The 14,475-nt window shown below is 39.2% G+C and overlaps 1 protein-coding gene and 1 long non-coding RNA gene across 2 annotated transcripts; one reads left to right on the forward strand and one right to left on the reverse strand.

Moving 5' to 3' along the window:
* Positions 1 to 2,334: 2,334 nt before the first annotated feature.
* Positions 2,335 to 5,468, reverse strand: zgc:162730 (uncharacterized protein LOC564559 homolog). Its single transcript, XM_038692822.1, has 2 exons — positions 5,328 to 5,468; positions 2,335 to 4,701 (listed from the first exon to the last, which is right to left on the reverse strand). Exons 1-2 carry the CDS (start codon positions 5,358 to 5,360, stop codon positions 3,478 to 3,480), a joined length of 1,257 nt encoding a protein of 418 aa, XP_038548750.1. The 5' UTR covers positions 5,361 to 5,468; the 3' UTR covers positions 2,335 to 3,477.
* Positions 5,469 to 8,115: 2,647 nt separating this feature from the next.
* Positions 8,116 to 11,254, forward strand: LOC119882667. Its single transcript, XR_005440533.1, has 3 exons — positions 8,116 to 8,322; positions 9,883 to 10,103; positions 10,260 to 11,254. It is a non-coding gene; the product is annotated as an uncharacterized LOC119882667 (long non-coding RNA).
* Positions 11,255 to 14,475: the final 3,221 nt, after the last annotated feature.

Below are 14,475 nucleotides of genomic sequence, written 5' to 3' on the forward strand. Positions count from 1 at the left end.
TGAGTCATATTTATCTCAGCCTGCACTATCCAGACCTGGCAACGTTACTTTAAATGTCTGTTGTAAAACATCACCTGCTGAAAAATTCAATCAAGATAATCCAATTCACAAAAGTGTACACAGCAGAATCATGGTCACGCACAGCAACAACTAGTCATTGTTTTACAATGTTGAAAGTTCAGAGTAAAACTCGTATAAAATATCCCAAATTCCCAAATGTGTTTGTCACACAGTGTGAGCAATTACTGCAGAGAAATATATTTTTTTTCTTTTTCCAGATTGCAGCCTTGCTACTCAGAATCCTTTGCTTTCACAGTATGAGGGGTGGTGGCCATGCGGCAGTGAGTTGCTCAACACAAAATTGCACTGGGAGTTTAAAGGGGAAATTGCAACAGGGTATTTTCATGAACTTCTGCTTAACTTGTAAATGTGTCTTACACAATCCCATGTCCAAAAGGGTTTCTATAATTTAGGCTCTGAACAAATTTAAGATTTAAGAAGCAGAGTGAAGAGAGAGCATTAATGTGTAACTCCATAACCTTCTCTACATGTTGTAGTCCCAAAAAAGAAACAACCTCTATATGAGAACGGTCAGCTGATTAAATTGATTTATACACAAAATATGTCAGATATGACTGAGGTAAAACATGTTTAAAATGTACAACGTGTAAGAATTGTGACTATTCTCCCCTTGTCGAATGAAAGAATAGGGGGCAGCATATCACAAATCAGGTCATAACTGCTGCTAACTGCTGTTAGCCAATAAACTTGGTTAGCCGCGCAGATAACTTAGAAGTGCTTTTAGCTGACTGAGTCTGGACTCGGCACTAGACCCAAAGCTGTGTGAAACCAACCAAAATAAAGCCTCTTAGGCAGACAGAGGTCACTCAGATGACAGGGAAAACATTACCGAGGTGAGTTACAGTCACTCTGACTCTGACTCCGGGGATGACAAAGACATGGCAGATTCAGGTGGGGACATAAGAGGCATCAAGCGATAGATTATAGTTAGTTAATTAATTAATTAATTTTTTTAAGTAAAATTCTGGCCATATCTTACACATTGCACCTTTGAGTATTCTCTAAATGTGTGATTCTTTGTTGATATAGTTAATTCTGGTATGCAAGGGTGCTGTTCAACAGGGATGTGGACCAGTAAAGGCAGAATTCTTCCCTCCTTCTAGCAGAGTTTCAGGTGTTTATCAGGTCCAGGACTTTCGGTATTGCTGACATTTAAACCCAAACTTGTGCTACATTGAATGATTCTGCCATGAAATTCTGTAGTTTTGGTCTTTGGTCATTGGTCTCCTCCCTGACGGCAGATCATCTTGCCAAATTACTAAGTTTGATCGGAAAGATCAAGAAATCTCTGGAATTCCCACAGTGTTTTAAATGTCTCAATCATATATCTTGCTTGTGAACTTCCAACACTAGTACCTGCTCTTGTCTTGTTGTCGTAGTTTTGGACCTGATATTCAATGTGTATTATACTTAAACATATATATTTGGTTCCCAATCCTGTGCAACACCTATTTTTGTATATGTAACTCTATTTGTAGAGATCCATAGGTATTTTGTTATACTTGGAGTATCATTGCAAAGGGCAAGACAACAGCTTTGTGATAATGTGCCACCCTTCGTGAGGTGATCTAAATGCTGTCACCTATACTGTATACACAACAAAGACACTGTATGCCACAAAACACAGTAGGACAGAAAAACAGGAGAGGCTCAGAGTTTCACATACAATAGCTATTATTTCTCTCTTTCTATGTATAAAGCCTGTATTAGAACAGAGTAGGTAAATAAAATCAATTCTTGTACAGATATAAAATTGCAGAAATGTTATGAACTCTCATGAATAAAACTAGGCCTTAGAGACATACTATAAAAATAAAGCTGACATACAGAATGGTGTCCTGATTTATGGCAAAATCTGTTTAGCTAAAGTAATTAATCTTCAGCCAGTACTTAAAAACTGAATCATTGAGAGATTTCTTAAAACCAGTTACTGTTTATAACATAGGGCCAATATTGTTGACTGTATCAACACATCATTTAAATTGTTAGTGTTAATAACATCCCACACTGAAGGCAAAGTATACCTCTAACTGTACCCTTAATGTTGCCCTGAGATTTTCCTCAAATCTCTAAAGAGCACGGTGGTTGAGTAAGTTACTAAACTGTACATGTGAAGATGCAAGTTATAATTAATGTATCTTCTATAATTTATGTGGTCAGTAATGGGGCCTTTATCTTTTACTCATAAGGCATCTTGTGTGAGTAAGGAGAGCAAGCATCTTATTCTCACTGAAGAACACGAGTCAGAAAGAATCAGTATACATTCATTTCTTTAATCAGAACTTTATTTTGTCCTTTTCGGGCAATTAAAAATATAAGATTCTCTTTTTTACTGCTTTTTCTCACATTGGTATTTCACAGACCATGAAATATGTGTCCATAAATAAAGTACAAAATACATTTTTTTTCTGCAGACACAAATAAATATCATAATAAATATATTAGTTTAAGTTAAACAACACAAAGGCAACCAATAACCGAAAGAAATACTGCGGTGTTAAAGTCCCTGAACCAGGTTTTCAAACAAACGAGGGACAATGGAAGGTGGGTGCAATTTACAAACTAGCAAAGAATTTTTTACAGAACTAAATCTTAAGTGTGTCAGGATACAGATATTCAGATCTTAACTCACTTGACATACATTTTTCTATCAGCACACTTTGATCTTTCAGCATTCTGCAACTCACACATACCCTGCACCCCAGGTCTCAGAAAAATGACAAGGTTACACACATACAACTAGACACACACGCATGTATACTACAGACAAACATATACACACACACACACACACACACACACACACAGAGCAGAGTGAAGTATGAAGCTTTGGTTTGAATGCTACTGGGAGACTTGACAATTTCTCCCATTTGAATTAGCTGTAAAGTGCATATCACAGATCAAATGGCATCAGTGACACATGTCAGGTCTCACTGATTAAGGCTACTGAATCAAACATACTGTTTGTGGCACCGATAGTAAATAGCCTATGAGGCAGGGACAATCTTTAAGGCACAGTAATTAATGATTATCACTATAGAAAAGCCATTTTGATCACTACGGATTTACGGTAAGTACAAACCAGACTATTTACTGGAACTGTCAAGAACTGCGTTAATTTTTACAGAAGACCACATACAAAAGGTCTTATAGGCTACACAGTATTTTTAAATATAAAAATAGAGTCTGATAACATTTGGGTACTAAAATCATCTTGGTATGTCTAGTTTATCCAAGACAAGTTGCATTTTACAAACATAAATTAAGAACTTTAAGTGTTATTGTGTCATCAACAGCTGACTTGTCCTGATAAGTTCTGGTTCTGAAGAAAGTCCAGATAAACAGACACCGTTTACAAGGTTTCAATTCTCTTCTGTTCTTTCCCTTTGGATCCGTTTAGTCAGACAGGGAGAGACGTTCAAACACAGTGAGCCTCTTGGTTGCTGAGCCGTCGAATGTTGGAGACTCACTGCCACTGGAACCTCCGCTGCTGCTGCTGTAGCTGTCCTCCAGGGAGTCTTCAGAGGAGAAACGGTGGAGTCCAGCAGGCCTCACAAATCCTCCGTGGCCACCAGGGCTAGGAAACAGCTTGCTGCTGTCCTGGTGGTGCTCGTCCTCCATGCTGGTGAAGACTCTGCTGTTGTTGCTATTAAAGTTATTATTTCCATGGCCACACACACATTGTGAGGCCTTTGGCTCCAGGTTGACAGGAATGTTGTGGATGTCTCCAGTGCTGGCACGGGTCTGATGGTTGCCAAACTGGAATGCTGCTCCCTCCCTTGGCAGGGAGTCACCAAACACTGGGGAGAGGAGATCAGGAGGAGGTGGAGAAACAGACGGAGCACGGCTAAACCCCAGGTTAGGATCATTGAAGGATGAAGGGAATGATGGAGGAGGTGAGCTGCGTGCCAGGAATCCGGCGAAGCTGACACTCTGGCGGAGCTGGTGGCGACCAGGAGTTGGTTGCTGCTGATTTTGGAACGTGGCAGATGTTAACGGAGCTCCGCTGATTTTGTCCTCGTGGATGAAGTGGCAGCGTGAGCCATAAGGGCAGTACCCAAAGTTGTAGAAGGTTCTGCAGGGCTCTGTCTTGTACTTGGGGTGGCGGTACAGTCCTCGCAGCTCTGCCTCGCCATGGGCAAACTGGCACTTACTGCCATACTTGCAGCTGCCAGTTTCCTGGAAGCCACGGCACAGCTCAGTCTTGTAACGGTTAGGGGACACCATTGGTTGAACCTGGGGTGGGAGGGCAGATGAGGGAGGAAAGCCCGGCGGTGGAGCCACAGTAGTAGCAGGGCCTGAGGGGAAAGCCTCCAGGTTCTTCAGCTGTCTCAAGGAGAACAGGTCGCTGCTGGCTTCTGTCAGGCTCATGGAGCGGTCGGGCCTGAAAGGGAGCTGTTTCGGTTTGGAAACCGGGCCCTGGCTCCAGATGTTGGACAGCCATAATTGACTGCCGTTGTCACTGTTAACATGCTCTGTGCTCAAGCTGTGGCTCGAGGAGGCAGGAGGGGAGGGGGGAGAGAAGAAGGAGGCTGACCGGTTCAGACGATTCTGCCCTGGGACTTTGAGTGGAGGCTGTGCCAAGAGCAAGGCATCATCCAGGGCCAGGTTCAGAAAGTTCTGTTACAGATGGTTGACACAGTTAATATACAGACATTGATATTACTAATTTCAAAGCAATGTACTCTTTGATGTATTGAATATTCATCATCATTTATAATCTTTTTAATCCTACTTTCTGCAAAAAATCTATTTAAAGTTAGAGTATTGTAGTTAACAGCTTCATATTAAATATCTTTCATTTCTTAAAGACATAAATGGGAATGATTGCATACACAAAAAATGTCAAAACAAAGTAATTAAGAAGGCCTTAATAAAAAGGGAGGGAATATCTACACAACTCGAAGTTACATAACCTTTACATGAAATCACAAAATACAAATTACATGTAGATAATTGACTGTTTTCTATTTCTCAGGAATATTCTGATAGATTGGAATTCAAGAAACAAACAACCCAGAGCTGACTGTCCCCCTTTCCTCATTATGTCTTTAAATGGAAAAAATCTTCTGTGACTAAACTCAGTTCAAAAGGAATTCACTGTCAAATCAGAGCAATAAAAACAGCAGCAACAAATAAATAAGCAAACGCTTTAGGAAAGGAGTTTGCAGAGGTAACGTACTCCCAACATGTGAAGCACTTTTTTTCTCCAAAACAAAGTGAACAATTTGTAAATTCTGACTCACCTTTGTGAAGATGTCGTCATGCATTTCGGACATGCTGTACCCTTTTGACCAAAAGAAGAAGATTCAGCTGTGATCCACGGTTGACTGTTTGATACCTGTGTCTAGACTTCTGTCAAGTTAACTGTGTTCTGTTGCTTCTTTTTATAGCTGCCTTAGAAACTCCTCCTTGTGTTGGGAGGAGTTTCCACATGCTATGTTCCCGGTTGACCCTCCCTCCTCCTCAGGTTTCATAGTGAGCTCAGAGTAGGGCGGGTTGTAAAACAACAACAAGAAAAAAAGAAAGAAAGAAAACTGTGTATTTTTAGCTAGCTGTGTGAAATGTTTCAGTTTCGTAGGCATGTGAAAGCAAAGTGTCTTATTTACATAGCTCTAATGCATGCTTTCCATCTAGGCTCACTTGTTTTTTCTGTGTTTATTCTTATTCTTTCCATGTTCATTCCTATGAATGATGAGAGGTTTTCTGCAGTGAGTGATAAATCATTCCAGCTCTGTGAAATTTTTCAGGATTTGAAACACCCAGATGTGAAGTGGCAAAGGAGGCTGTTTGCTTAAACCCGCACACTGATACTTTTCATCCCACATCAACAAGTAAAGCAAAGCTTTTCTGTAACAGACGCCTAAACATGTACACAGTAACAGCATGTAAGCATATGTTTACAGCATATACATTCCTATGACTAATGGTAGGTTTTCAGGAAGTTTTTTTTCACCCACAGAGAGCAGATGTATGCATTTACCAGAATACATACAGGCACATTTCCCTTATTCCCGTCGCTTTCTGTTGTGATTACAGTAGAGCTCCAATATCCCACCAAAGCACTGAAACAGTCCAACAGTTACCATAACACATGCAATACAAGTATTGATTAGTAGAAGGCAGAAACCTTTGGGCTAAAAACAAGATAGAAGTGAGTAAAAATAAACACCAAGGTCAAGTACTCTAAACAGATTTAACCTGAACACTGAACTCTCATCTCCTATATAATGTATTTGTATACATACTTTATTTTGTGTTCAATAATTTGTGTTTCATCCTTTGTGCTCCTACTTTTGGCGCTCTTGCGATCATAATATCATTTCACTTTTTACATTCCTGCATTAACCATGCCCAGCACATTTTTTGAAAATGTTTTTATGGAAGATTCACACCCGTGTCCCACTTTTAACTTTATGGCCCACAACGGAAATAAGGCTTCACAAACAAAACTGAGGATGTTATTGGCAGAAGATTATGGTTAGTGGCTGATGTTTGTTTTTAAACCGCTGGTTTCTATGGTGAGCGTTGTAGCAGTTTTTTTTTTTTGTTGTTGTTTTCGTTCTTATAGGAATTCAAAGGAGCATGGCAGATGCCCCCAACCCCCACCCCAAGAATGTATTACAGTAACATAGTGGGTGTCTTTGTGTGTGTGTGTGTTATGTGATCATGTGTTACTTTGTAGGGTGTATACATGATCACTAAGAGTTTCCTTTTCCTGGACTCACACATTACAAGGGCTGTTTTCACACAGTGTCATCTGACTTTTTAAGTCTATAAATGTGTATATGCAATGTATAAATTTCACACAGTCTTTTCTTGCAGCCTATAAATACAGTACACTTACAGCACATTAAATCAGTTCCACAGCTCATGAGAGCTTTATTTTCTGAGCAGTGCTGTGTCACTGACTGTTTATTTGACCAAACCTGCGTTGCAGTGTGTATTGATGATTAATGAATTAAACCGCAAGATTTGCGAATACAGACTGATAAAAGATTTTATTGTGATTTAACAGTGAGATGTGTGGGGAAAATTGGGGCAAGAGTGAAGCATCATCTGGTGTAGCGTGCAGCTCCCATGTTGTTTCTACAAAACTGTTGTGCTGATATCAGCTAATCTGGAGACTACATTATTTTCTGCACCTCTTCTGCGGCATGTGTCACCCACTCACATGAGTCATATTAAATCCTGGCAATGACAGCGAATATGTTCTAATAAACGTTTTACAAGTATAGAGAAGTCAATGCAATATTGATTACTAAGTGGTAACATGTGACAATAATAAACAGAAGAAGGGTGCAATGGATTTTCTTGTTGTTGCTGTTGTTAGTGCCATGACACCAAACGGATATGGCTACCACTTTTTACATGACGGTAGTTCAAAAAGCATTCAAATACGTCAGTAAACATAACAATACCACAATGGGCAAAACCTTCACTTAGTAAAAATCAATATTAGCTCAGACTGTGAAATTACTGATCCGTCAAGAAGTATCTCAATGTTATGGGTTACCCAGGTGGCAACATATACTCAATGCCTGAGGTCATCTTATGTTTTGAATAACAAGTTGGTTTTTTTTGTATTTTGACATGTAAAATTTATTTCCAGACAATACATAGAAATATAAAGCCTGCGTAAATATTGTAATCGTTCTAAGTAACTTCCCATTTTTGTGTCAAGGAATATTAAACCATAATTTCACTACAACTTATCCCCAGAATATGTTCTCATTCTCACTGTACTTTCTTAAGTGTATCCCCCACTCTTTGTACATGTTTTGGATACATTTAAATACCCAATTATTTTCTAAATTAATGGTTTCAAGTGTCTGATCAAAGAGGCCATAGTTAATTTTAATTTCACTTTAAATAATGTCACAGCTGTTTGTTCATGTTTACTAAAAATTACTGTGATATAATGTTGCATTCATTCTTTCATGCCATGCTTATTATTGAGTGTGAGGATTTTCTTATAAATGCAAGAAGCTTCCAGTGAGAATGAAACGCTCCGTCATGTGCAGGCATCACAACTCCCAGACAGACTGACAGGCCGACTAAAGCCAAACAGGCATCTCATGTTCAGCTATGAATAACTACAGCTAGATATAAATAACACACCCAACTATAAACCTGCCAGCATTACATACTTGTGGGAAATTATGAGGCTGTGGACTCTTCCCGTCTTTCTTAATTCAAACTTTTTTCTTACCAGTAAATTGCCAGTAAATCGGCTGAGAGGTAAGGAGAGCGAATGGTTGCTGTGTCATGTGTGTTTGTAGTATGTGTTTTTGTGATTGGGTTTGTATCATGGTTACCTCGCTCTTCTTGTTTCTGTTCAGCTCTTGTCACAGTTGCATCGAAAGTCACTCCAGTAGGGAGAGGCTCTCACCCTCACACACACACACATGCTCACACAAATGCAAGCTTATGGGAGCATTCCTGCCGACGGTGGCTTCGGGGTTATTGGGTTGTTGTTGTTGTTTTGTTTGTTTGTTTTTTGTCCTTGGCGACTAAGTGAGTGAGTGCTCCATGCCAAGTTTTCCAGCAGGGTTTTTCTCCAATGACATTAAGTAATACGCTTTCTAACATGTAAGGGCATGATCTCACAACGGTGCGTCAGTGATGTTTTTAAAAGAGAGCATAAGCATGACTGTGAGAAAATCTGTAATATGAGGAATAGAGGCATTAGGTGGAGACTTTATGAGATCTAACAGAACCTGAACAATAGTTGACGAGCTCAGGTGTTTCAAATCTTAAACATACTGTATGTTTCTCAGAATGAAAACCTATATTAAATTTTGAGTATTTTGTCATGTAACTGTTTAGGGAAGGCATAGCATAGGGAGACCATTCCTCAGCTGGAAAACCCTGGCTTTAAAGCCCTTGATAGCAACCACTCATGATGCTTTATTTCACGTTTCCTCTCATTACATGAAACTTAATGTGAAAATCTTGCTATTCTATAGCATAAAACCACATTGACTCATTTGTTTTGATGTGATGTCTTCCAACAGAATGACATGGATTTTTTTCTTTTATGTCTGTGACCTAACAAAAACTTAATGAACATTAAACATAAACAGAAGAAGAAGCTACTACATGTCACACAGAATATACCCACATCCCTGTAGTATGCTTGCATAGCATCTGTGCAACTGTGTACTGTGACTGCGTAATCTCACTAAGGCTATATAGATTGATCATTAACTAAAATAGACCCGTGTTTACTCTTATCAACCATGTAGCGTTACATGTAAACGCACGTTTACATGTAACTCAATCAGGGAACCAGATCAGTGGTTGACAACGTATTGAAAGTCAGTACAATTTCTCATCAGTTATTTTGAGACACCCTTGGACTCTTAAATATTGAGTTTTTAACTTTTAAAGTAAAATTGCCTCATCAGTGGATGAAATTAATTAAGAGTAACACACATTACATTAATTTAAACTACATTATATACTGTTGGGTAGTTTAATCGATAACAATGTGTCATAACCTGAGTAAAAAGGACAATATTTCTCTTTGTGTTGTATTACAGTAACTTAAAATGGAAACATGTACTACATTCCACCGGTTTAGAATTTATAATACACAATATTATAGCTTATTAAAGGCAGGTTCAACTGTGATGTGATGCTACTGTCCAGAACAACTGAATTATTTCTCATCCCACAGCTGAACTACAGTTTGAATATACGACTTTATTAATAATGCTGAAAAGAAATTACGTTCGCTGGTGTATTTTCATCAGGGTTGATGAGGGTTGATGAAAATACAGGGTTTCCTTTCTGAAGAGACCACAAGGGCTACTCCACGCCAATAGGAGGGGAATGAGGGGAACCTTTGAGGAGTCTGACTCACAGTGGATGGCTGAAAACTGCCAAGTCATGATGACAGCCAGGTGTGGTCAACATACAAAGAAGATGACCCGAGGCTGCTACGGTTTCCGTTATGTTGAAACAAAACTGATGCTGCTGCTGATGATGACAGAGATGAAAAGTAGCCTATATTAAAGGTAATGTGTTTAACTCTTTTTTAAACCATACATTTTTCATTGATTGTTGTTATCTTTCATGATTTTATTTTTGAAATGTGTGATCGTTTTAGTTTCTTCCATCTTCTTCAGAACAACATTATGCCCTTAAACCCTGCACTATTTTCTTTTTTTCAGTTCCCTTTTCCCTCTGTCCCAGGTCCAGTTCTTCCTGAAGCCCCTGACAGATCCAGTTTGACGGACCTGTGCCTCTAATAAGTGATACTCTGCAAATATTTAACCATGTCCTCCATGACATTGCTATGGTGACATGCCAAACATTGCACACATAAGCGGGCACCGGTTCAACAGTTACTTAGCAACAGCCTTGGGGCAGGTTTGTAGAGCTAACATGGCTGCCCGCCACAGAAATGTGATGAGACCAAGCTGCTCATGTCTCTGAATTTACCAGGTGATTCATCAGGATAGAGAAAGAGATAGAGGGATAGGAGGGAGGAGGGAAAGTAAGTCAGTGAGTCAGTGATTTAATTTGGTTGTCAGCCCATGTTGACTTTATGGACGGGGAAAGTACCTGTCTATCCAAATATACATATAATATATACATATATATATATATATATGTTTAGGCAGGTACACAGTGTCTCCACTTTATCTTGCATATGTCATGTAACAGATAATGATGTTTCTGTGCACTTTGGAAATCATGCACTGCACCACAATGCACTGTGAACGTGCATACACATATGTTACTATGAGGGTCATTTGACTTGACACTATTCAAAGGTTCAATAACCCTGAGAGGACAGGATTTGTGGCTAAAGTCACTGTGCAAACAGCGTTGCTTTCAGGCAGTTGAGGTGTTGCTGCAAATGCTGTATGGCATGTGAAAGTGAATCTTGTTTCACCGAGCAATGTTACTTGGATCACTATGGAGCACTATGCACAATGTTTCTCTTGACTTCTGCAACTTTATTTGTGTTATTGTTATGTTTAGCTGAGAGAAATGTATCAAGAGAAAAATAAGCCAGAGGTAGCACAGAGGTTCATTTTCCTGTATGCTATGGCATGGTGCTGAAGACTTGAGAGAAACCTACACATGTTGTAACAGTAAGTCAGTCAGTCTATATGCTGAGTAAATTATCAGCACCATTACCAGGAAGCTGGCAGGTCGAAACAGATGATTGGTCAGAATTTCTTGTGTATGTGTCACCCTATAGGAGCAGGGGAACACGAAACAGTCATTTTGCAATCAAAGTGTGGTGTTTTCCTTTCTCAAGCAATGTACTGACCTTTACTTCCACAAATCAAGCAGTGAACTGACCCTGTTTAATAATGTTTCTTTGCTCCTGTTGTGTACATTTATGTCGTTTCTTTTCTGTTATGTTTTTTTTTTTTAATTTTTTGTTTCAAAAGGTTGATTCTTGTTATGTTAAGAATCAATAATGGTGATGTTACTCTGAAAGTAGGGAGTTGTGTGAAGAAATTGGAGTTAAGAGACCAGCTATGGCATGATTAATAGAGTAAATTGTATTTCTTTTCTCCTGTATTCCAGTCCATAATCTTTTTTCATGATTTCACAGAGAAAAGCAAGTTTGTGTATATTGGGCCCTCTTTTAAGTAACATATGATTACTGTGGGCAGTGGGCTCATTTCCTGCTTCACTTCACTCTAGCTGATGTTTAGAGTAATAATATAATATTGGTTATCTTTTTAGAGTTAAAATAGGGTTTCAAAACCAATGTCCATTAAATCAATTTATGTAACTAGTTCCAGAGCTTTGTACAAAAGCAGACCAATGGCGTGGAGCATTAGAGGAAAAACAGGAATAGAGAATTAAAAAGGAGGAGAAATGAAGACAAATGACAGAAGATCAAATCTACTGGCCTATCATCAAATCATGTATATGAATAAAACATTAAAGAACTGGGAGAATGGACTTTACTACATTGACTGTGAAGTGAAAGGGATGAACCCTGCATAAACGTGTAGCCTGTGGCATACATCAACGTGACACAGGACTGGTCGGGCTTGTTTGCTGCTGTGTTTCTTCCCAAGGCGAGATCAGGCATGATGCAGCTAAACACTCAAAAACTACACACACACACACACGCGCGCACACACGCGCGCGCACACACACACACACACACACACACACACACACACACACACACACACAGCTTCCCTCTTCAGGAAGGCAGGAAAGGTGATTTTTTGCAGTTGTTGAGTCATTAATAGGCCTATGCAGATATACCTCTGACGAAAAGCCAATTTGAGCTTAAAATGCTGCACTTTTCTAATGTAATAAAATACTAAGTATAAACAGTGTATTTGGCAGGCACTACAAATGTACAAATCTAATGTGAGACTATATATCTATATATATAGATAAATATATATGTATCTGCAAAGCTCATCAGTGTTGAGGAACTATTTATCCCGCTTCCTCTATCAGTGCAGAAGTGTGGTGTTGGAGGAATTTCTGCTGTGGGCCAAACTCTGTCAAAAGACAGATGTTCCATTAAAAATTGTAATAATTCAATTATTATTTTTTTTTGCTACAATCTAGCTGTGACAGCTGAAACTATTAATGCTAATACTACAGTTAATGCTTGTGTTTTCCAGCATGGAACTTACAAGTTATTTATCAGGGTTTTTGCCTCAGGGGAGTGAGAATGGTAGTTTCTTGCAATGGAGTGAAATCTGTAATGTGTATTTGTATGTGTATGTCTGTGTGTGTGTGTGTGTGTGTGTGTGTGTGTGTGTGTGTGTGTGTGTTCCTATTCCGAAAGGGGTGTTTTCTCCACAGAGTTATACATTTCTCATCCACATCCCAAACAAATTCGTCAGTGTGAAGTTTTCCCCCCTCAGGAACAAACAGGCTCTTAACAGATGAAGAAGAAGAAGAAAAAAAAAATCTCACATCAGCTTTATGCCACAATCTTTCACACTGACCATGAAGGACTGTGACACAAAACAAATCTCATTCTGTTGTGGAATTGATTTGATCTTCTGATCTGATGATGCATGCATTAAAACTTTTCAATAAGTCATATAACTGCAGCAGGGAAAAAAACAGCCCTAATTCAGCTTTAGATGTCTGGTCATACGGATGCAGCAGATGTTTGGCTATAAGTCCTTGAGTTCCTTGCTTGAGAAGTCGGAGAAAGCGCAAAACGGAAAGTGAGAGAGAAAAGAAAACTGAGAAAAGGCTGATGTGATTCAAATTCTTTTGCGAAAGAAAATGATCTGGGTTGTGTTGCAAGATGGAGCTTCTTCAGGAGTTTAGCAACAACTGTCACACTATGAGTCATAATAACATTTAAATTCGTATGTGTCTGTCTCTGCACAATATGTACTACTTTGTGTACTAGTACTGGTGTTCTAAGTGATGTAATGAGCGTTGAAAGTCTATTCCTGACTTTGTAAAGGAGTTACTTCCAAATCCATTAAAAGTACAACAGAGTTAATCTAGCTGTTCCCTTTCCTCTAAGTCCAAACTGAGATAGTATAATAATAATAGAAATTAAGAGCCATCACTGAGTCTGACTTTTTCTGGGTAAGTACTTTTCAAATACTGAGCTATCCTTTAAAAACCTCAGCATGCTGGGACAGAAAATGCTTTATCAGCAAGTCGGTGACCTATCCCTTTGTGTGTGTGTGTGTGTGTGTGTGTGGTTCTCTCTTCAAGTCCAAGGTCACCACTGTGTGTTGTCAGAAAATATCTGCGTCCATTGCTACTTTATGACTCACTGTAAGGTGGTGTTTTCCCACTGTGCTGGCCCTGTGGCAGATCTACAGTGATTCCACCACAAATAAAACAGGCTGGCTCAGTGGCCGCTGCCCAGGTTTAATCCTGTGTCCACTGAGCACCACGTTAAGCTGCAAGAACTCAGCAGATGTTGTGGAGTTTTATTTTTAGGACTATTTAATCATGGTGTTCTTTTGCCAAAGCTGGAAGGACATGGCCAGATTTCAGTGCTGACAACACCCAGAAAATGAATCTCATCCGCCAGGGGGGAAAAAAAGAACAAACAAAATTGTAGAGAAAGTGGGAAAACTATTTGACACAGAGTTTCCAGTCAGGGTATAATATACGGTTTAATAACAAGGATTTGTGTTACAGTCTAATAAAAAGCCTTTGACTAAGGCCATTGTGACATAGTCAGCCAAATTGACTTCTAGGGGGCTATAAGGAACAAAAGTGAGTTCTATTGATTACGACTGAATGGAAAATTTGTTGTTGGAAAGAAATCAGGTTCTTACAGTTCCAGGAAATCAGTGACCTCCAGTCTACTGGGGGAGTTTTTAAAACCCCCATTTCATCTGCCTTATCATAAACCCTTCAGTATTGAGCAATACTGATGTTACAGAACAAACAGAGTAGAATAGACAG

The sequence above is a fragment of the Micropterus salmoides genome, unplaced genomic scaffold (assembly GCF_014851395.1).
Source record: "Micropterus salmoides isolate LMB-PRFRI ecotype aquatic unplaced genomic scaffold, ASM1485139v1 Ms_hic_scaffold_3, whole genome shotgun sequence".
Classification (NCBI taxonomy): Eukaryota; Metazoa; Chordata; class Actinopteri; order Centrarchiformes; family Centrarchidae; genus Micropterus; species Micropterus salmoides.